The 22,249-nt window shown below is 35.6% G+C and overlaps 1 protein-coding gene across 2 annotated transcripts in view; it reads left to right on the top strand.

Moving 5' to 3' along the window:
- The first annotated feature begins 1,522 nt into the window (after positions 1 to 1,522).
- Positions 1,523 to 22,249, top strand: part of LOC120475778 (NACHT, LRR and PYD domains-containing protein 3) — a 29,975-nt gene continuing 9,248 nt past the window's right edge. The window contains exons 1-8 of one of the 2 annotated variants that reach the window (XM_089125461.1): positions 1,523 to 1,720; positions 1,905 to 1,995; positions 2,163 to 2,276; positions 3,310 to 3,402; positions 3,546 to 5,357; positions 5,935 to 6,108; positions 11,209 to 11,379; positions 14,948 to 15,118. In XM_089125461.1, coding sequence (XP_088981587.1) covers positions 1,946 to 1,995; positions 2,163 to 2,276; positions 3,310 to 3,402; positions 3,546 to 5,357; positions 5,935 to 6,108; positions 11,209 to 11,379; positions 14,948 to 15,118 — 2,585 coding nt within the window. In that variant the 5' untranslated portion in view covers positions 1,523 to 1,720; positions 1,905 to 1,945. Of the gene's footprint in view, positions 1,721 to 1,904; positions 1,996 to 2,162; positions 2,277 to 3,309; positions 3,403 to 3,545; positions 5,358 to 5,934; positions 6,109 to 11,208; positions 11,380 to 14,947; positions 15,123 to 22,249 lie in introns of those variants that run through there. The other variant, XM_089125462.1, reaches the window with a different exon arrangement.

Here is a 22,249-nt window from a genome sequence, read left to right as displayed (position 1 = left end):
GTTATTCTTGTTATTTATTTATTTATTTATTTTGATAATATGTTGAATATTTTCTAATATATCAGTATTACATGTATTATCATAAATACTAAATCCATTTAATAACTAAGCAAACTCTTTAATATGACTGTGGTTATATAAGTGACTCTTTTCAAGCTGGATGGTGGCAATGGCTCTGAGCACAGTGTTATATTCTTTAAAATAAATAGAGAAGCCATGAACAGCCATGAGGTCCTTAATAGAAAAAATATTCGAAGAATCATCACATACTGAAATCCTCTGATTATAATTATTCCAGAAAATAGTTCTGTGTGGTGAAAAATTGTGGATGTAACCTAACTTCCATGCAAGAAGAGCCTGCTGATGAAAATTAAATAATGTGAGCGGCAGTTTATTAGGATTATAATATTATTTTTAAATAAAAGTTTGGCCAGCTCCAACTTTATTAAATATATGTTTTGGGGTAACATGTAGCTCCTATTTGAAACTATACACACAAGAAAAAAATGTGTGTATAGGCCTAGAAGACTGGAGCTAAATAAGTATGGTCAATCTTGTGAGATCATAGTTAAGTTTAGGCTATTTAGCGGATGTGAAGAGGAGGAGGAATGTAGAAGTGGTTTAGAGTAGCTATTAAATAATACGAAATCAGTGCTAGTTTGCATTTAAGTGAGATGTGGAATAATAAAATAATCTGACTGATATAGACAGGAGACCTGATCACTTCTTGTCTCGAACACCCGCTTTCACTACACAGTGCATACCGCCCTCTACTGGGGAACACAGGTATGACAAATCTGCTTTGGCTCCGCCTCCTACAAATGATTTATCCGTGTAATAAATATGATTATTTTGAGTTTATCAGCACACAAAACTGACTGGAGTTATTATATACCTTTAACTTACTGGTGATTAGACTCACGTCATCTGCCTAATGGCAACCATTAAAACACGACTTCTTCACATTTATTTTGGTCTTGTGAATTCACATATAAGTTCTGGAAAGACTTAAATTCATTTATAGTTGAAAATATTCTTCCTGAGTTCTCCCTGTACTACAAAAATGTAATTTTTGGTTGCTTTAATGACTGTGGGAAGGACAGTAGTGCACTCTTTCTAGTAAACCTAATCTTATTCGTTGCCAAATTCCATATCCATAAGTGTAAATTCAGTAATAAAAAGCCTCTTTTTTCTGTGCTAAAAGCTGAAATGGAACAGTATATTTGTACTATCTCTTCTATGCAAAACAAATAAGCTGTTAAAACTGTGGTTATTTGTAATACGTTTAATGTGTTTATGTGATTAAATGTTTTTTTTTAATTTATTTTACTTTTTTTCTTTTATTACTTTAACTGTACTGTTGATTATTTTTTGACATTTTTTATTATTTATCTTAATTTTTTGTTACTTTGATTGTAATGCTCTTTACGTTTAATAAAAAAAATAAATAAAAAAAAAACACGACTTCAGCAGTTTAATCACGTGCCCATTTTACGTGCTCACTCTCACAGATAATATCGAAAGTAAAAGAAAGCTGATGTTTAGCTATTTTAATCAGACAGTCCATTCCTTAAAATATTATTAGATGTTAAATACAAACTTTTATTAAATGGTAGGCAGGGATTTATGTGTAGACTACTCGATGGAACAGATGGAGGAGTTTGAATCGGTTAATGTAGCTACATTTTGATTAAGGTTTTGTGTACGAGAGCTTTTACAGGTGACTTCCTCATTATTTTCTGTGAAAGGAAATGAACGAGGTTTACATCGTATAAGCCTATCTTTCATGATTTTTCAAAAGATCTCTATTTATTTCTCCAACTCTCACGATCTGTTCAGATCATTTATAAAGATGTTTAACAATGTTTAATTACATTAGTTTTGTGTTTGTCATTTCCATCCAGAGTCAGTGGAGATCAGACTGTTTCAACTGTTCAGCTTTAGCATGGATGACAGACAAACATCCAGTGATGCAGATTTTTCTAAAGGATGCAGGTACTAATAAACGCATTAAATAACATTTTATATAATAAAAAACATTTTTTTAATCTTTTTTTTTAAATGTATTGTTTCTAAATAAATTTCTTGAAATAGTGTCTAAACCCTCCTGGAGTGCTTTTCATTAAAACATTTTGTTTTTGTGTTTCGTTGTTCTGTTATAGTTCAGTTCAGCAGGAGAGATCAGATCCAGCGCCCAGCTGTGTGTCTTTGAGGAGTGACAAGTCTATGGGTTATCCAATAGATTTTAAGAATGACAGTACACCGACTGATCTCAGGTATATAACATTTTAAAATACATGATTGGCATTTTTATATTATTGAGTTTTTGTATTTTGCATTTATGATATTCATAGACACTGTTGTCTTCACCTGATGAAAGAGAGACATATCTACAAAGTGTTCAATTTTTTAGCTTGGACTCAGATACAGCATTTTATTGAATGTGATGCTTGAATTATTTTAAACACCCAGCTTTTGTGTACATTTTAAATGTACTGTAGTCCTTTTTGTTGGTACCTGTCCTGGGCTTTGTGGAATACATTCAGGTAATGTGCAGCAGGTGCTGCTTCTGTGGAGGCCTTATATTCAGAGCTCAAATAATGTCCGTATATTCTGACCTCAAACCCATCATAACCTCCTCCAAAAATGACCTACAAATGGTATCAATGTTATACAATTAAACGTTATGAAATTAATCAAATTGTTGGTAGAAAACATTGTTTCTACTCAGATAATCACTGGGACAGTAGCATCTGCACATATTGCCAAATAGGCAAGGTTTTGTTATCAGTTGAAGATCCTCCTTTATGCCTTTAATGACAGAGTCCAATATCTTTAAAGCATACTTGAAGGAAATATGATGGCTTTAACTCCTCTGTTTTTATTCTGTTGATTATTCTGTTGATTCTTATGAAAAGAATAGTGAGGCCGATTTAGTTAAAAACTTTTGTAATTGCATTTTTTTTGTTTCTCTTTTTATATTTTGCTACTTTTATTCTCACCATTAAAATATCTCTAATAACTGGCATGATGTTAAATTATAAGCAATCAATAAACAATGTATTATTTTAATTTGATATGTAAAATATACAAGCTTTCTCAAGCTAACACAAAGTTTGTCTTGACACATTTTCTTAAATAGGTTTTGTTTTTAGTATTATTACAGTATTATTACAGTTTTTCCCTTGAGCAGTTAATTTATTAATATGTGCATTTACTTATTAACTGTTGATAGAATTATTCAGGTGATGTAAAAAAAATCCACCAATATCCAAGTTTCTGATTTTGATTCTCTTTGTGATGTTTAAGTTCAATCCCACCACAAAGATCAGCAGTAACAAAACCCGTCTGTAAGAAGAATGACCAATCTATGAATCAACTACAGGACTTTAATGAAAGCAGGTATGCTGTGTGGAATTTTTGATTGAGAATTAAAACACATTAACAATTAACACATTTCATAAATCTTATGATAAGTTCTTTGTCATGACAAATAAGACATTTTACTCTATATTTGTATCTCTATATTTAACTTATGTTTGCAGCAATGAAGTCCTCAACACATTTAGATCAAACCTGATGAAGAAGTTTAAGTGTCTGAATGAGGGAACATCAAAGCAGGGAAACCCAACACTCCTGAATGAGATCTACACAGAGCTCTACATCACAGAGGGTGACGGTGGAGAGATCAGTAATGAACATGAGGTGAGACAGATTGAGATACAATCCAGGAGAGCAGCAACAGAAGACAGACCCATCAAATGCAATGACATCTTTAAACCTTTACCTGGACAACACAAACCCATCACAACTGTGCTGACAAAGGGAGTCGCTGGCATTGGAAAAACAGTCTCTGTGCAGAAGTTCATCCTAGACTGGGCTGAAGGCAAAGTGAATCAGGACATCCAGCTCATATTTCCACTGCCTTTCAGAGAGATCAATTTGATGAAGGGCAAAACATTCAGTCTTTCAGATCTTCTTCATATTTTTTTCCCTGAAACAAAAGAAATGGAAATATCTAGTGGCAAATATAAAACGTTGTTCATCTTTGATGGTCTGGATGAGTGTCGTCTTCCCTTACATTTTCAAAGGAATCAGACTCTACGAGATGTAAACAAAAATAAATCAGTGGACGTACTGCTGACAAACCTCATTGCGGGGAATCTGCTTCCCTCTGCTCTCATCTGGATCACCTCCAGACCAGCAGCAGCCGATCTCGTCCCGTCTCAGTGTGTCCATCGAGTGACAGAGGTACGAGGCTTCAATGAGCCACAGAAGGAGGAATACTTCAGGAAGAGAATCAGTGATCAGAGTCTGGCCAATACAATCATCACACACCTGAAGTCCTCAAGGAGCCTCTACATCATGTGCCACATCCCAGTGTTCTGCTGGATCTCAGCCACTGTTCTGGAGAAGATGATGAGCGAAGAAGCAGAGAGAGGAGAGATTCCCAAGACTCTCACTCAAATGTACACACACTTCCTGATCCTTCAGACCAACATCAAACATGAGAAGGACTATCAGAAGAACCTGACAGATGAAGACATGATCCTCAAACTGGGCAAAGTGGCTTTTCAGCAGCTTGTGAAAGGCAATGTGATCTTCTATGAGGAAGACCTGAGAGAGTGTGGCATTGATGTGACAGATGCGTCAGTGTACTCAGGATTGTGCACTCAGATCTTCAGAGAGGAGTTTGGCTGGTATCAGGGAAAAGTCTTCTGCTGGTATCAGGGAAAAGTCTTCTGCTTTGTTCATCTGAGTGTTCAGGAACATCTAGCAGCTCTATATGTGCACCTCTGCTTCACAAACAACAACAGAAATGTATTTGACACAGGGTCTTTGTTGTCTGTGTTTAAGGACTGGTTTAAACTCAATTCATCAGAATATGTTTCATTTTCTGAGCTCCATGAGAGAGCCGTGAATGAGGCTTTACAGAGTAAAAATGGGCATCTGGACCTTTTCCTGCGCTTCCTTCTGGGTTTGTCAGTGGCAACTCACCAGATTCTCCTTCAGGGACTAATGACACTGAGAAGAAAGTCTAACAGCAATGACAAAACAGCTCAGTTCATCAAGGAGAAGATCAGGACCATTGACTCTCCAGAGAAATCCATCAATCTGTTCCACTGTCTGAATGAACTGGGTGACCATTCACTAGTGAAGGAAATACAACAGTATCTGAATTCTGGAACAATAAGTGAAGCCAGACTCTCTTCATCTCAGTGGTCAGCTGTAGTTTTTGTGTTGTTGACATCAGAGGAGAAGCTGGATGAGTTTGATATTAATAACTTTGTTGGAGAAAACAGTAAAGCTGGAAAACTGAAGGTTCTTCAGAAGCTGCTGCCTGTGATTAAAGTTCAGTAAGTATCAGTGGAAATAATCACTTTACTGTTACATGGCATACTGGTTTTTAATGTTTTTCTGAAATTATTTTTATTTGAATTTAGCTATATATATATATATATATATATATAAGCATGTGTAATAATGACATAATAAAGCACAACATATTCTTTAAAAATAAGCCTATCATGTTTGAGATATTAGTTGATTGATGGTTGTAAAATTCGGGAGAGTAAAGTAGTTTTCCTGGCAACAACGGACATAAAATGCAAAAAAAAATATTCATATAGCATGTTATGTTGTTATGTTGGATATGTCGTGTCCATTCAGAATCTTGTTCTTTAGCACACAGAGTTTGTTATCCTCCATAATGTCCCATTTGTCTTTTATTCACACTTAACTCTCTCTCCCATTGTAATCTGTGACACCATAACCTCAAGGTTCCTGAGTAATTTTGAGACAATACCATCAATTGGTGACAAAGTGCAGTGTTGCTTTACTCTATATACAAATTGTCTATTTTTCCTCTATTTTCTATTGATTTTTGTGTTCACTTCATAGTGTTTACAAAGTCTGATTTTCATCTCTCTACAGTTTGAGTGATTGTGGAGTCACAGATGAAGATTGTGCTGCTCTGACTTCAGTTCTGAGATCAAACCCTTCACAACTGAGAGAACTGAATCTGAATAATAGAAACCTACGAGATCCGGGTGTAAAGCTTCTCTCTGTTGTACTGGAGAATCCTGACTGTAAACTGGAGAGACTCTGGTAAGATCATCTACTGTATATCATAGTCAGACATGTTATTGTCTTCTGTAAGACTAAATCAGGGTTCCACAAGTCTGGCACTGGAGGGCTGATGCTCTACGGAGTTTAGCTCAAACCCTCATAAAACTCCCCGTCCTGTAACTCAGACATGGATCAGCTTGTTCAGGGTCTTTAATTAGGGTTGGATCTAAACTTCAAAACCAGATTTGAGGAACCCTGGACTAAATGCTTTGATGTAAATTTTAGACTACACTGCAGAGATTCTTAGATTCAAGATTCTTAATTGAAGATGCATTTACCTGAAAAGCAAAATGACTTGTTAAAGGGGTCATATAATGGTACATGCACTTTTACAATCTGATTGTACTGCAATGTGTGTTGTCAGTGCCTGTACACAACCATCATTTAATGATAAAAATTCATCCAGTGGTTTTGTTTTTATCTTCTTTTTATGTTTTCCCCTGCCTCAAATCGAGCCGTTCGACCGCGTGACGTCACACGGTCGCACGCCCCTCCCATTGTTGTTGATTGACAGCAGTGTTTCAACACAGACCCGCCCTGAGCAAGCTGTCATCATAGTCCGTCATTGTTGATACACTGGAGCAGAATGGCGTCAAAGCGATTGTGTTGGTCTGTTCTTGGGTGCAATAACAAACACAGAAATCATTCTAATGTTCCTAAATCTGAACCGCTGAAGACGCAGTGGCTGAGTTTTGTTTATGATGGGATTACCCACCATCAAAGTCATTACTTTCTTGTTTGCGCGAATCATTTCTCACCAGACTGCTTTTAAACAAGGATCAGTATAAAGCTGGTTTTGCTAAGAATCTGCTCCTGAAAAAATAATCGGTACCAACTATTTATGTTCGCTCTGTGGAATGTAACGAAGTACAAATACTTTGTTACTTTACTTAAGTACATTTTTCATGTATCTTTACTTTACTTAAGTAGAATAAATAGTGCATACTTTTTACTTTTACTTCGTTACATTTTGCAGCAATTATTATACTTTCTCTACTCCACTACATTTCTACAACTTCTGTTACTTTTCCATTACATTTTCTGATCAGTTTTTCCCCTGCCAAAACGTAATCTGACCATCCGTTCGTTGCACGTTTGTCTCACCAGTGACGTTTGGTTGCCATAGATACATCAACTAAATGCGTCTCGCAATTTATGTGTGTTTATCGTGCAATTTATACGCGAAAATTTGTTTTTACGTGCATAGGAAACATGGCAAGCCAAGAGGTTCAGAATCACACCATAAATTAATCGCGTTTACTGGCAAACATAGTTATTAACATATAGTAAGGATAAGCATGGTTTATAATATTGCCTAACTGCTAGCTTGTTTCAGAAATGGTGACAACAATTTTTTTCCATCATTATTGAACATCATTATAGGAGTATTAGGTTGAATGAGTTAGAATTAAATGTTTTATTAATCATTAGAAAATAGACATTAAGAGAATCAATTGTTATGCAAGTACTTTTACTTTTAATACTTAAAGTACATTTAAAATCAGGTACTTTTTACATAAGTATGGTTGTCATTGTGTTACTTCTACTTTTACTAAAGTAAATATTTATCTGGTTATTTTTACTTTTACTTAAGTACTGAGATTCAGTACTTCCTCCACCACTGCACCTACAGTTTTATTAATCTTTATATTAATCTTTGCAAATCGAGGGGAAAAAGTTTTCATGACCATTAGTAACGTCAATCTGTCATTGAACTAACATATACATCAGTAAACACAGCATTCGTATCTCACTACTCTACCCTGCCAGTGCATACAAAGATAGATCAATGTAACATTACGTTAACCAACCATTCAGAAACATCCTCAAGCCTTAATTGTCGAACTTCTTTGTGGCCGTTCAAACTGATATGGTTGCACAGAATATGTGTCCTCAGACTCCTGCTGCCATTCTCACACCCTCAGAGGGGCGGAGTTTATTATTTAAAGGTGCCATATGGGATGATTGAGGTAAAAACATCCAAAAAATGAGCTACACACATCAAAAGAATGAGAAGAAATAAGTGCAATGATGTCATTAAAAAACTGACAAGTTATAGTGCTGCCGAGATATAAACGTAAATTAGCATGCTAAATTACTTGCCCCGGCCCGGCAGGTGTCGTAATACCAGTTTCGGCCATGAGAGGTGGTATGCGGGCGGGCAACGTTACCATCAGCCAAACTGATGTACACGAGTGAGTCACGCTCGCGCCGGCTTGTGTGTACTTGAACCTGATGTCATGTCGTGATGTCGTGTGGAAATACAGCCCGCTACTAAATTTCAGTTCAGGGATGAGTTAAAAAAAATGATTGGTCGATATTATGCATGAGGAATACATTTTGGTAAGTTGTAACATATCTTTCAACAGTGTTCTTGTTCTTTTACCATTAGCTAGTAGAGATGATCGGTTCACGTGCGCTAGGGATCTGTCGTCTAACATTTACAAGCGCCAAAACTGCATTTATTTTTTGAATTGCGTAATAAAATTAACAGAATCTGAGAGCTGAGATCGGTCTCTGTGTCCTTTTCTGTGCATGACAAAATGGATGTGGCGTGAGAGTGTGTGAAAAGTTGTGTGTCTCATGGTCAATTTGTGAGAGTTGGCAGCTCTGAAAGACGCTAGCTTGGTCCACATCAGGGAATGCTGTCTGTCAAATTAATAAACAAAACGAATACCGTAAACTAGAAATGCCTGGGCTTTAATTTTCCCATATCGTCAAAATGCACCGGCTTGTCTATGAGACGGCCTTTATAATTTAGTATTGAGATGTTGTTCATTTAGTCTCTAATCTCTGAAAATCTCCAAATGATCCACGTGAAACTGCAGTCTTCCAACCTTTTACTATCGTGTCAAGTGATTTGATTAATATGCACGAGGGAGACAACAGCGCTCGCCCGTGTTGTTTGAAGACATGAGTGCGCGCGGCCGCGGAGGTATTTTTCTGGAGGTATACTGCCCCCATCTGGTATGGAATATGGCGTATGATTTGATTTTTTATCCCAGATGGCACCTTTAAAGGCATAATGCACTGAAACGGCTTGCTGAAAACGGAGCTGATTTTGACTAGGTAAAATGGTGTTTTCTTAAAATACTAATGAGAATTTCTAATAAAAGTATATTACAAAGTTTTCATTTAGACCATAAACATTCATATTAACTTGTACAAAAATGGCATTATATGACCCCTTTAAGTCTTGTATACTGAAAAATTGCTTATGTATCTTGATTTAAGATATATAATTTTTAGATATTAGATATTTAGACTACGTCTGGATCGGATTCAGAACGATGATCAAAACACAGATATTGTAGATCAAGTCCAACAAAACCCCCAAGCCCCAAATCTTCAAAGTCCTATACCTTGATCTGCATCGACATTTCATTAAGAAGCATTTGTCAGTTTTGATTTTACATATGCATCTGTCTACATACGTGACCCATTCTGGCAAAATGAGTCTCAATAAGCAAATATTCATGACTGAGCGATACCTGTTTGAATGTTATAGTCAAAGTCAATTTTGAGAAAAATCAAGTTAAAGTTTTCTGAAGGTTCCAAAACAAAATCCTCTACCAACAATACCTAAAAATCTCTGGTAATAACATTAAATTTGGCACCCACCAAGTCAAAACCAAATATCTATAGTATCAATATATATTACACTTTTTTTCCCCATGATCCCACAATTGTTTGATTAACATTAATGAAAAAGACAGCCTATTCAGATCTACTGTACTGCGGATCTAATATAATATTACACATCAGATGTTTTTCGCCTACAGTTAACCAATTTCTGTTTAATTGCTACTTTGACCCCTATCATTAGATGAGGGCTTAATGCTAATTATTTTGTGAAAATCTCCAATTCTACCATTTTTCACTTGTTTTGCCTATAGCTCGTAAATTTCGACCCCCGTCAAGTTTTTACCCCCCTAGCATTGGTAGGTTTAGGATTATTAGTTGGTTAGGGGTTAGGATTAGAGGCGGGGTTGGGATTAGGCAATGATTCAACGAGGGGGGTAATAATTTGGCAGGGGGTTGAAATTAGACACAACACCGGCCCACTTCGAGCACTGCTGGAGGCACATCATCACTACACACGGCTTATACAGTAGACAACCGTTAAGAATACAATAATATTACTGTAAAAACATCAACTCATTTACAGTCTACAAAAAAAAAAAACTTAAAAAAGATATATATAACAATGCACTTGGAGAACCGGGGCCGTTTCTTCATACCTGGATTACTGTTATCTGGATTTTACTGTTGACGATTTTACATGATCCAGGATTGTTAGGTTAGGTAAAAACTGACTATTACAATGTTGTGTAGTTTATCACAATAAACACAGTTTACTCACTGAGAGATTTATTTGTGAGGGAATAATGACCTAATAACTGTATTGGAGTCTGTACATGATGTAGGCCCACAGATAGTCTGAGCCTTATATTAAATTACAGCTATTATCGGAGTGGTTTGTTGCAGCGCTGGAGATGCAGTTTACTTGTGCATGCAGTTAAATACACTGCGATTAGAAAAAATGTTCTTGCCCCATAAGAAACATTAACAAATCTGCTTTACAGGAACAATTAAATTTAATTTCTAATTACAACATTTAAATGAAAATGTAAAGTATGAATACTAGAAATAGTGAAATAATGGAAATAATTAGGAATCATGTAAAAAAAAAAGTATGTTTAATTTATCTATTATAACTTTTATTCGTCATTTTGGTTGCTTGACTGTTTCCTTATAAAGGTCCAGAAATGTTTCTGTCAGGTGTGTGATTATTCGTTGCTCTCTTGCTGTCTGAAATCATTGAAAAAGTTTGTTTGAACCTTCAAAACATCAGTGGATCTTTCCTCTGTGTTTCTCCTATTATTAAACTGCCAATATAAACTGGGATTTGTAGAGAACAGGTGTTGAAAGCTTTTTGTATTTCTTTATTATTATTTTTTATCTCTGTGATAAATCTCCAATTTAAATTTAGACATATTTAATAGTCTGTGTAGAATTGTGTTTTGTACGTGTTGATCTGAACTGAGAGAGTGAAGAGTGTGTCATTGTTCTCTACAGGTTGTTGGATTGTGGAGTCACAGATGAAGGTTTTGCTGCTCTGACTTCAGCTCTGAGATCAAACCCCTCACACCTGAGAGAACTGTATCTGACTGGGAATAAACTAGGAGATTCAGTTCTTCTGCTCTCTGCTGTACTGGAGGATCCTCGCTGTAAACTGGAGAATCTGTGGTAAGATTGTCTCTCTGATAGTTACACATGTCTTTATCCTCAGTAAGATGAATCATTTGATGTAAATTTTAGGACTAAAATGAGCTTGTAAAATGTTCTGTAAACACTAAATCTCAGCACAGAAATCACAGATGTTCACAAATGACTAATCTCATGATCTGGTACCAGTGTTCATTTTTCAACATTATTCATGTTATTCAACAGTGTTTTCCCCAATGATGTCCCTGTATATAATAAGTCAGTGTTTCTCAACCCTGATCCTGGAGTTTCACCAGCACTGCACAGTTTAGATGTCTCTCTAATTAAACACAGCAGATTCAACTCATCAGCTCGATAGTAAAGACTCCAACATCTCAGGTGGGTTTGGCAGAGAAGAGAGACATCTATAATGTGCAGTGTTGGGGTTCTGCTGGGTGGTTTCTCAGATTTAAGAATAGTTTTTTTATCTAGTAAAGTCCTTTTGCTCAGAAATCTTGAATTATTTTTATAAAGTAAGGCCACATTTGCACATAGCGAACGAATATTTTCCCCCCTTCCGTTTTCAATAATAACATTGTTGTCATTGTCATTTACATCAGCCTGCATAAATACTCTGAGCGCCGTCATAACTATGCCAAACTGGGCGCTCGCATGACGTTAAGCATTTTCTGGCACATAATGTGACGTTTAAGAACCTAAAACCCGTTTGTTCCAGTCGACACAGCAACAAATAACTGGCGTTATCAGAAATCTCCACTTTGGGCGGAGTTTTTAGAAATTAGAAATATTCGTTTTCTGTGATAAAAACTAGTATATGCATGCATGTGCTTTTTTGTTGAGTATCTTATTTATACATCACTTTCATGGCTCATAATTGCAATTCAATGAAAATCAATGATAATTAAGAGATGGAAAACGATCCCCAAAAGCCTGTTGCATCATATTTGACATTTTTATTAACATTTCAAAATTTAAAAAGAATTACAAAAAGAATAAATAAAATTTCAAAAGAATTACATTTTCAACATTAACAAATGGTGTATGAATAATCAATAAACCCACAGTTGCTTCAGTACAGTAAATGTTTCTTACTATTACTTTATAAAAATATTGATAATTATTTTGATAATTTATAGGCCCTAGAAATGTGTGTATTAAATATTATACAGTAAGCTAATATTCATAAATAGGCATTATACTTAATGATCAGCAGAATTTTACAAAGAATGTTTAGTTTAAGTTATGAGAGAATAAATCGTTTTGAAAATTTGGCTAAAATGTTGTAATACAAATAGCCAAAGAAGCATTCTTTTTTAATGACTTTATCCCCCAAAGGATTTATGTCCCAATGAGATACAAACATACAAACTTACAAACTAAAATCCTAAATTACATAAATTGTCTGATGTCTTTTTATGGTCTTGCCCTTTTTAGGGTTAAAATTAAACTTTGCTTTTTTATATATATAATATACACATATGCTTTTAAACAAATTAAGCGTACATGTATTCTTTTGAACTTTTAGAAACTATATAAGTTATAGGCGATTTGTTTGGTTCACTTGCATTGATATAGTGGGTTATTTTCTTTCAGCTGTCTTCAAATTTCGCTCCAGCAGCAGCAGTGTTTATTTCTGCCTTGTAAATGCATTTGATTTCATGATATTTTTCATAAGGATCTCTTAATCTTCAGCAGAGAAGTGAATTGCTTGGCTCTCTCGCGTGAAGTGAATCAAACTGACGTTCTCCATGTTCCGTGTGATTGGCTATTGGCCTAAGTGTCACTTTCAGGTGCACGTGCTTCAGAGTTAATCACAATCTCTGCCTGTTGACATAATAGGCCAACTTACACATTTTGGCCAAATGCTAGCATGAAATTAGATAGGACACACATTATGAGTCTTATTTTTTTGATAAAGTATATGCAATAGTCCTCATTTGTGTTTTTACGTGCCACTTTTCTATGAGACAGAAGGCCCAAATGAAGAGGAAGGGATACAGAGACAGATTTTTTTTTCTTTACAAAAATCAAAACGAGATGAAGCAGGAGAACAGGAAATAGAGCAGATGCAGGAGTTTATTATGCAATGGAGAAAAACATATCTCATACATAAATGCACAGTGGAGGGAGAGAATTATATACTGGAAGGAGAAAGTGATGATGATGAAGAAGCGCAAAACAGAGAGGCGGAAGGTATCATTAGGAAGACAGAAACAATGACTGCATATCCAGTAAAACTTCATGGTATGTCTATTGTCAGCAACAGTGTTGTCATAATTCTCAATTTAGGTTAGACCATTTTAGTTTAACTTTATTTTATTGTTTCCTTTAACACATTCTGTTGAATATAATTACAGGTGCACAAGTCTACTAACTCTCATTGGAGTGATAATAGATTTATTAGTAGGCTGTTAGGGTTAGAAAGTTGACATGTAGTTGGAAGATCATCACAATAAAGAGTTAGCAGATATTAAGCAGACAGTCTACTGATACTTTAAAGAGTTAGTTGACAGTTGTAAAGTGACTTATAGTCAACAAGGGTTCAAAAGGGATCATAAAATGAGTTAACATCATATTTAAAGGGATAGTTAATCTAAACATGAAAGGCTTTCATGTTGTTCTAATGTTTCATGTTGTAGAGCAGAGTTTAGAGTTTATCTTCAATCAGAGATGTATTACTTAAATTACCCGTCATAGACGAATCAAACATCTGTTGATCTAATGAGTGCACACAGTAATTTTTAGTTCGGAAGTGTTGTTGTCAAGTATGTTTTATTGTTTCCCATTTTAAATCGGAATGAAATTCTTGTATTGTCCCTCATAATGTTATAACTGGTTTTACATTTACCATGGTAAGCCTAGTTGCCACCCCTCATTCTGCACATCCTTGCTCCTATAAGACTTTCCTCTTCACAACAAGTCTCCCACCGATCACCGAACAGCTTGACTTGGAAATTGAGCACTTACTCGGATATTATTATGGAAACATGAACTAAAATGTAGTTTTATATCTTTAAAAAAAATCCTCAGACATTTAACAACAATACAAAACATTTAAGTTAACCGTACTCTTGTGTGCTTTCATCTTCACGATGAGTCTGTCACAGTGGAGAGGTGTAGTTGTTTTTTGAGGTCATTTATAAATATGGTAACACTTTACAATAAGGTTCATTTGTTAAACATTAGTTAATGTATTAACTAACATGATCTAACCATGAGCAATACATTTGTTACTGTTTTTGTTCATCTTTGTTAACGTTAGTAAATGCAGCTGTTCGTTGTTTGTTCATGTTAGTTCACAGTGCATTAACTAATGTTAACAAGATTTTAATAAAGTATTAGTAAATGTTGAAATTAACATTAACAAAGATTAACAAATGCTGCTGAAGTATTGTTCATTCTTAGTTAATGTTAACTAATGTAGTTAACTAATGAACCTTATTGTAAAGTGTTATCATAAATATATTACTTTATTTTTTATGACTGATAAATCAGAAATTTAGACATATTTAATAGTCTGTGTAGAATTGTGTCTTGTACGTGTTGATCTGAACTGAGAGAGTGAAGAGTGTGTCATTGTTCTCTACAGGTTGAGTAATTGTGGAGTCACAGATGAAGGTTTTGCTGCTCTGACTTCAGCTCTGAGATCAAACCCCTCACACCTGAGAGATCTGGATCTGTCTGGGAATAAACTAGGAGATTCAGTTCCTCTGCTCACTGCTGTACTGGAGGATCCTCACTGTAAACTGGAGAATCTGAGGTAAGATTGTCTCTCTGATAGTCGCACGTCTTTGTCCTCAGTAAGATGAATCATTTGATGTCAGTTTTAGGACTAAAATGAGCTTGTAAAATGTTCTGTAAACACTAAATCTTTGCACAGAAATCACAGATGTTCACAAATGACTAATCTCATGATCTGGTACCAGTGTTCATTTTTATATTAAAAAAAAAAAAACCCTTTAAATTTGGTCAATATTTCATCATATTCTCTATATTCTATCGTTTTAGTCTGTTTCACTCTGACTACAGTGACAATCTCGTTCCCTATGTTTACTCAACAGTGTTTTCCCAAATAATGTTTCTTTGCAATAATAGTGGTTCCCATCCCTGATCTTTAGTTCCCTAGCACTGCACAATCCTTTCATATCATGAAAATCTGCCTTTTTCTGGTTTTAATAATCGAGTCCCTGGTGCATCTGCCATCTGAGAAAACGTGAAAAGTGAAACCCATTAACTTTGTTTTGGTAAGCCTTTCTCTGCAAGCATGTCAATATATATATATATATATATATATATTAGAATTCTTTTTTAGAATTGTTTTTTATTTTGCAAGTACAAATAAAAACAGATAGGCAAGGCAACAAACAACCTGGACACCTGGTTTTCCATCCAAGTATAAACCAATACTAAATAATATCCTCTATGCAATTGGGGAAGAGAAAATTAAAACAACAACAACAGTGTTGGGGAAGTTACTTTTAAAAAGTAGTGTAACTCTTTACTAGATACTTCATAACAGAAAGTAATCAGTTACTTTACTTAGCTACCCCATATGGAAAGTAACTTTTTACGTTACTCGTTACTTTTACGTTACTTTTATGTTGCTTGACTTTGGGCTGAACCCAATATCTGTTCCTAAATGTGTAGGCCTACATAAAGTTCTACTATGCATAATGCCATAAATACATAATGCATTTATCAAAATGTTGAATATTTAAAGGGGTCATGAACTGGCATTTAAAATTTTATTATATTGTTGTCTGTTGTCAACTTATGACATTCGCTTGGTTTTTGCATTCAAAAACATCAAAATGAATAAGTAATAGGCTATTTTGTACCCAAGTTGTGAGCCTACCTGAAAAACACTTTTATGGGCGTCTCGCACTGAAGACTTGGAAGTAAACGCCCACTGCTGTGAGGGGATAACAGTTTTGCATATTATAATGAGTTACAATTTACCTCGTCGATGCACTTGGGAGAAATTGTATTGAAAACGTCCAATGTTGTAAAATGGCAACCAGAATGATTCGACCCAGAGTCCGTGTGTTGCACCATTCCTGTCAGATCCAATATAGACGGCATAGCACCGTTCTTTACTCTTAATGGGTCTGCAAATACAGTCTTGTTTACAAAACAATCCTCAGTGAAATGAAGTGAACAGACGAACAATGTTTTACCACATCAGCTGGAACATCATTAAAAATAATGTTTATCAATGAGGTCCTATTAGCATCCAGAGGAAGCTTATGCAGCCACTGTCTTCTTCCACAACCAGGCACTGAGCAATATTTTGTATTGCTCGGTAGCTCGATCCGGTTTGTTATCAGGAGGTAGGAATCTATGTTATTTAGCTATGCGTCTAATGCGCGAATCAGTGAGCGGGGCTAAACCGGCCGTGTTGAAGTAGGCGTTGATGTTCTTCTGCGGGGGTGGTGTTTTATCCTCTTTGACGTCATAGTTCCCCACTTTGAAAAACGAGTTGTTTGCTGGGGCTGGTGTCAATAAAAGCTTTTATTGGACTAACAAGGACGTTTTCAGTTCTGAAACTTACAGGATATTCTTATAATATGATGATGACCTCTTAGATGTCAAAAGCTCAAGGAAAATTGTATTTCTCAGTTTATCACCCCTTTAAGAAGAAATGCCTGTTAATGGATAGTCATATGCATGGGCGCTTGGGAGGAGCTAGAAAGAAAGCCCCCAAGAAAGGGCAAAGGTCCCCGTTAGCACCCACAAAAATAACTTCTGGAAGCAATTATATTCAGGCTGTATTCTACAGAAGTCCTGAACCGCATGGTGAAGAAAAAAAATTAAAACATATCTTGTTATTACGACATAATACGGGGACATTCTAATCTGCATTAAACCAAATTAGGCGTTCTTATAATGGTTTTCTATGGGAGGAAAATGCAAATGCAATTCTGAATTCTGAATTCAGAATTAAATGAATGTGCAGCAATTTGTACAATTAGAGAGTCTAGGTCTAAGTTTTGTTTTGGAGAAAGCCTTTCTTTAAAGTGAATTTTGTTTTGTACAAATTGTATCTTAATTTTATTTTTATTTTAATGAATCAATTGCCTGTATTTAATAAATAAGAAGCAAATATAGCAGACAATAATCATGACATGGAGGCGGCGACGCGGTCACTTGTTGCGTGTGAACTGAAGCACACCTCATCATAAATTAACCGAAACTCAGCATATGTCTCACAGGCATGATAAATGCATCTATACATATATCACGCTTGCAATGTCTTTAAACAAAACAATTCAAAACGAAAACAAATGGGCTACTCAAGTTGGGCGTTTCAAGTGTAGCTGGTAATTGGATGAGAGCAGTTGACCATGTAGCTTTGCGTCCCCAAAGCTTTCATTGGTCAACTTTTATGCGGCTGTACAGCCAATAGAGTGAATGGATTTTTTTCGTTCTTTTTTCTATTCATATTGTTAGGATTGTACTATATAACCATAACCAGCATCTAAACGAGGATATTAATAATGAACAATCTTTGAAATCGTATACCCTAGCTTTTATATGCACGATTCAGCCCACGGCACCGCCATTTGATTTACAACAGTGTAACACTTCTAACGCAATGCCAAAATTTGAGCAAAGGATGCAAACTGATCTGTCGTTGCACAGACGAGCACAGAACACTATTTAGGGTCCCAGCCGGATATGGAGCAAATACTGCTAAATAATTTGAATTTGAATTGTGTACATTTGAATTATGTAATCTAACAAATTTTAATATTATTTGGAACTTTAAATAGTTCTGAATTTGATTTCTTTAAACGAATTTTGAACATTTGAAATTGAACAAATTGAAATGCTTTTATTGTTGAATTTATAGACATGTATCATGTTTGTTCTGAGTTCTTAGACGGACAATATCCTGTTTTAATAAATACAGATTCAAGTTTTCAAGATGAAGAAATTTGGAACTTCAAATTCAGTTTTCTAACATTTAAATTGCAAAAATTCAGATCGAAATGAAAGTAGGTCACAGGCTTTTTCCATTTTTTTCCATTTTATGGTTTGGTCGATGCATTTTCCGGGAGGCTCGTCCAACCTGACTTTCTGCAGCGCGAATTCCCTTTGCTGCCAAATAAGCAGTCATCAACTTATGACCGTAGGTGGGTCCTGCCTGTATGTGGTGAAAAACAAATGAACTGGAACACAATGGCCTGGTTTCACAGACCAGGCTTAGACACCTTAGTTCAATTAGGACATGTAAGTAGCTTTTATAAACGTGCCTTAGGGGAAAAAAACATTACTGGTGTTCATCTTGAGACAAAATATCTCAAGACTCTGACTTAATTTAAGAGATCTCAGTGCAAGTTGCTTTCAGTTAAAACTGCTCAAACATGCATATTAGTCTGAGACTAGCTTAAAGGGATAGTTCACCCAAAAATGAAAATTCTGTCAGTATTTACTCACCCTCATGTTGTTCCAACCCCGTAAAGGGGGTCGTACACCAGACGAGAAGCGCAGCACCATGTCTTTAAAATTCAAACACAATATTCTCTATGAGTGTACACACACCGGCGGTACCATTCGTTGTCTGTCCGTGGCACCCAGCTACCAGCTTATATTAAATTTACATTTATTTGTCTCAAATCGTCGTTAATATACATGACTTCACACTGTGCTGTTTTCACTCGGGTTAGCTAAATGCTAGCTAAATAAATACTATTTTGTGACATAGTTGCCTAGTCAACGGATAACGTTACCACAAATAACAGATTTAACGTGATAGACACTTTTACTTGATTAACGTTCAAATATCATCTATTATTTAATCAACAATTAATAATAAAACAAGTTAAAACTCACACATCATGCAACTCTTCTACACAGCAAATTCTGTTTTTTGGAATAAACTCCCTGTTAGTTAAAATCAACTCAATCTGAGTGTACATGTGAGACCATCAATTAGACTCCAGCGCAGAGTTAAAATAACTCTGCTCTTGGAGTTGAATTTTTAACACTTTTTTCAGAGTTAAAATGGAGTTAAAATACTAATCCTACAGAGAGTAAATGTAACTCTAAAATTAATTATATGAACTCATTACCAGTGTTACCAGTTTGTTTAACACTTCTTAGAGTTAACATTTATTTAACACAATATAATGTTTTGTGTGGAAATTACTACACTGGACACCATACTCTTGATTTACTGCGTTTATTTGGAGTAGTATGAAGCTGCAGACTCGGAGACCTGCATCTAGAGTCCCCCTGCACCTAGAGTCCCGCATTCTCAGACCCCTCGTTTTTCGAGACAGCGCCTCCTATCAAATTGTATCGGATAACATGTGAAGAACTTAAGCCAAAAAGTGAGTACCTATCTTCAATTTTATTTAGCGAATCGTAGTAGCCTCGTTTGATTTATTTTTTTATAAAACTAATTTAGCTCGTCGATACAACATTATGAATAGTCCATTTAATATTTGTAAAGATAGTTTGTAACAAGATTTGAGCCGTTAATGTATGTTTTTTTCACCCTCTTCCCCCCGAAAATATTTTGATGGCTAGCGTTAGCCTTTATCCTTGGACTTTTTGTAGATATGTCATAAGTGCTGCAGTTATTTTCACTGGCCATTTGTGCCCCCATATATTTCAAACCCACAAAGTTGTCCAAAGTTCAAAAACATCTCAAGGGACATTTCAACAGAGCAATGTAACATTTGCAAACAACTTTTTTCTTTTTCTTTTCTTTTTTCTTTTTTTTTTTTTTTTGAAACATCATAAGACATGTGCTATCGGGCCTATACTGTTGTAGGTTATTCCAGGGTACACCATCAATCGATGGAGTTACCCCTAACCCAGCAACATATCATTTTATGATTATGCAAAGCGACTTGAGTTTTTTTTAATGCAATGGAAGACGAAAAGTAAAGTCACGAACACAGTTTTTTCTTCCTTTTTTCTTTACAGCAAGATGATGTTTAGGTTATCATTAAATAAAGTACAGAATTGTTTATAATTGGTGTTTTGTCTATTCTGATTTGTTTTGCTTCGCATTCAAAATATCATAAAACAGATTTTGTAATGTTAGCATCATAATGTTAATTAGACTATTATAGGTTGAACTGAAAGAAAAATTGGAATTTGAATAAAACAAATATAAAAAAACATTGTAGCAATATAATATCGTATACTATTTTTCAGAAGATTGATCTGTAATTGTATCCTTCCATCTGTTACAATGAGTTTTTTTTTTTTGGCACATGCATTAAGCAGGTAACGCAAATATTTATTTGATAATTTATTTGGAGACTGTTAATATTGCATCCTGTTGTTTTTTAATTGCATTTGGATAACCGTACGCTGGACTCTGTGTGCGGGTGTTATTCGATCTGTTGAACAGCAGGAGGCGCTGTGCGGTCTGAGAATGCGGGACTCTCGGTGGGGGACTGTAGATGCAGGCTCCGAGTCTGCAGCTTCATAATATTGTTTATTTGAGCAAATCCATTTGGTTCAGACTTGAGGAGGAGTAACCTTCAACCGCTTGCTGCAGGACAGTCGTCTGAAGATCACAAAAACAACAGCATGAGGCATAATATAATCTAGCACCATTCATTGAGAATGCAAAAATATATAAGCTGAAAATCACGCACATCGTGGGTCACCACTAATATAGCCTAACGTTACAATTCAATTGCCTGTAATGCATTGATGCATCAATTTCACGGCAAAACACTCATTTTCAGAAACACGGTGAATAGAAAGACGGTTAGCTAATGTTAACTCGTTTACATCGACAAAAAACCCACGCAAATAGCCATTTCAAAATTTGAAACAAGTCATTTAAACATGAGTTCAACAGCAAGTTTGTCATGGTCGTTGACGTTAATTAGTAAACAAACTAGCCTGTAACGTAACAGCTACGCGATGACCAAACGTGTTTGTCAGAAAATATATTTTTAAATAGTTTTATATAAGTTACACTTTTACCTACCTCACGACGAAGCGTAAGTCCATTATTCCTTTGTGCAGCGGCAGGGTCGTGTCGTGGCGCACTTCTCAAAAATAACTCCAGGTGTAGTGTTAAAACACGCTCCCGAACACCAATGAATGAACTCCAAAATACAACACAGCCGGGGAGTATCCAATAACACAAACCGTAGTCAGAGTTAAAAAAATAACTCCAAAAAATTAACTCTTTCACACTTTTTTGCCTAACTCATGATTTTTCAACTCCTGAAATTTGCTGTGTACCAGGAGTTGATTCAAAATTGAGCTTGCATGATTAGAATGTGCGCGTCCGGTGTGCGATACCTGGAGTTCGATACCTTCTCGTCTGGTGTCCGACCCCCTTAAGACCTTCATTCATCTTTGGAACATGAATTAAGATATTTTTGATGAAATGTGTGATGCTGTCTCACTCCTCCATACTAGTCCATAGACTTCTTGAGGGATTGAAACTTGACGGCCTTTAAACGTTATTAAATACATCGTTAAAATTGTCCAAGTGACTACAGTGGCTCAATCTTCACTTTCAAGCGACGAGAACACTTTTTGTGTGCAAAAACAAACTTAAATAACGATTTTATTTCAACTACTGTATTAATTTCCTTCTCTTTGGGCCTCTAGTCAGTTAAACGTCACACGTTGGCTTGGTATTGGCCGACGCTGGTCATGTGTGTGATGCGTGTGACGTACAACAACAGATCGCCCAGAGAGAAGGAAAAGAGTAGTTGAAATAAAGTTGTTATTTTGTTTTTGCGCACAAAAAGTGTTCTCGTCGTTTGATAAAGTTAAGATTTTGAGCCACTGTAGTCACTTGGACTATTTTAACAATGTTATTTATAACTTTGAGGCTGTCAAGGTTCAATCCCTCAAGAAGCCTATGGACTAGTATGGAGGAGCGAGACAGCTCTCAGATTTC

The sequence above is a fragment of the Pimephales promelas genome, chromosome 22, assembly GCF_988280905.1.
Source record: "Pimephales promelas chromosome 22, fPimPro1.hap1.1, whole genome shotgun sequence".
Classification (NCBI taxonomy): Eukaryota; Metazoa; Chordata; class Actinopteri; order Cypriniformes; family Leuciscidae; genus Pimephales; species Pimephales promelas.
This window is presented reverse-complemented; position numbering and strand designations above follow the sequence as displayed.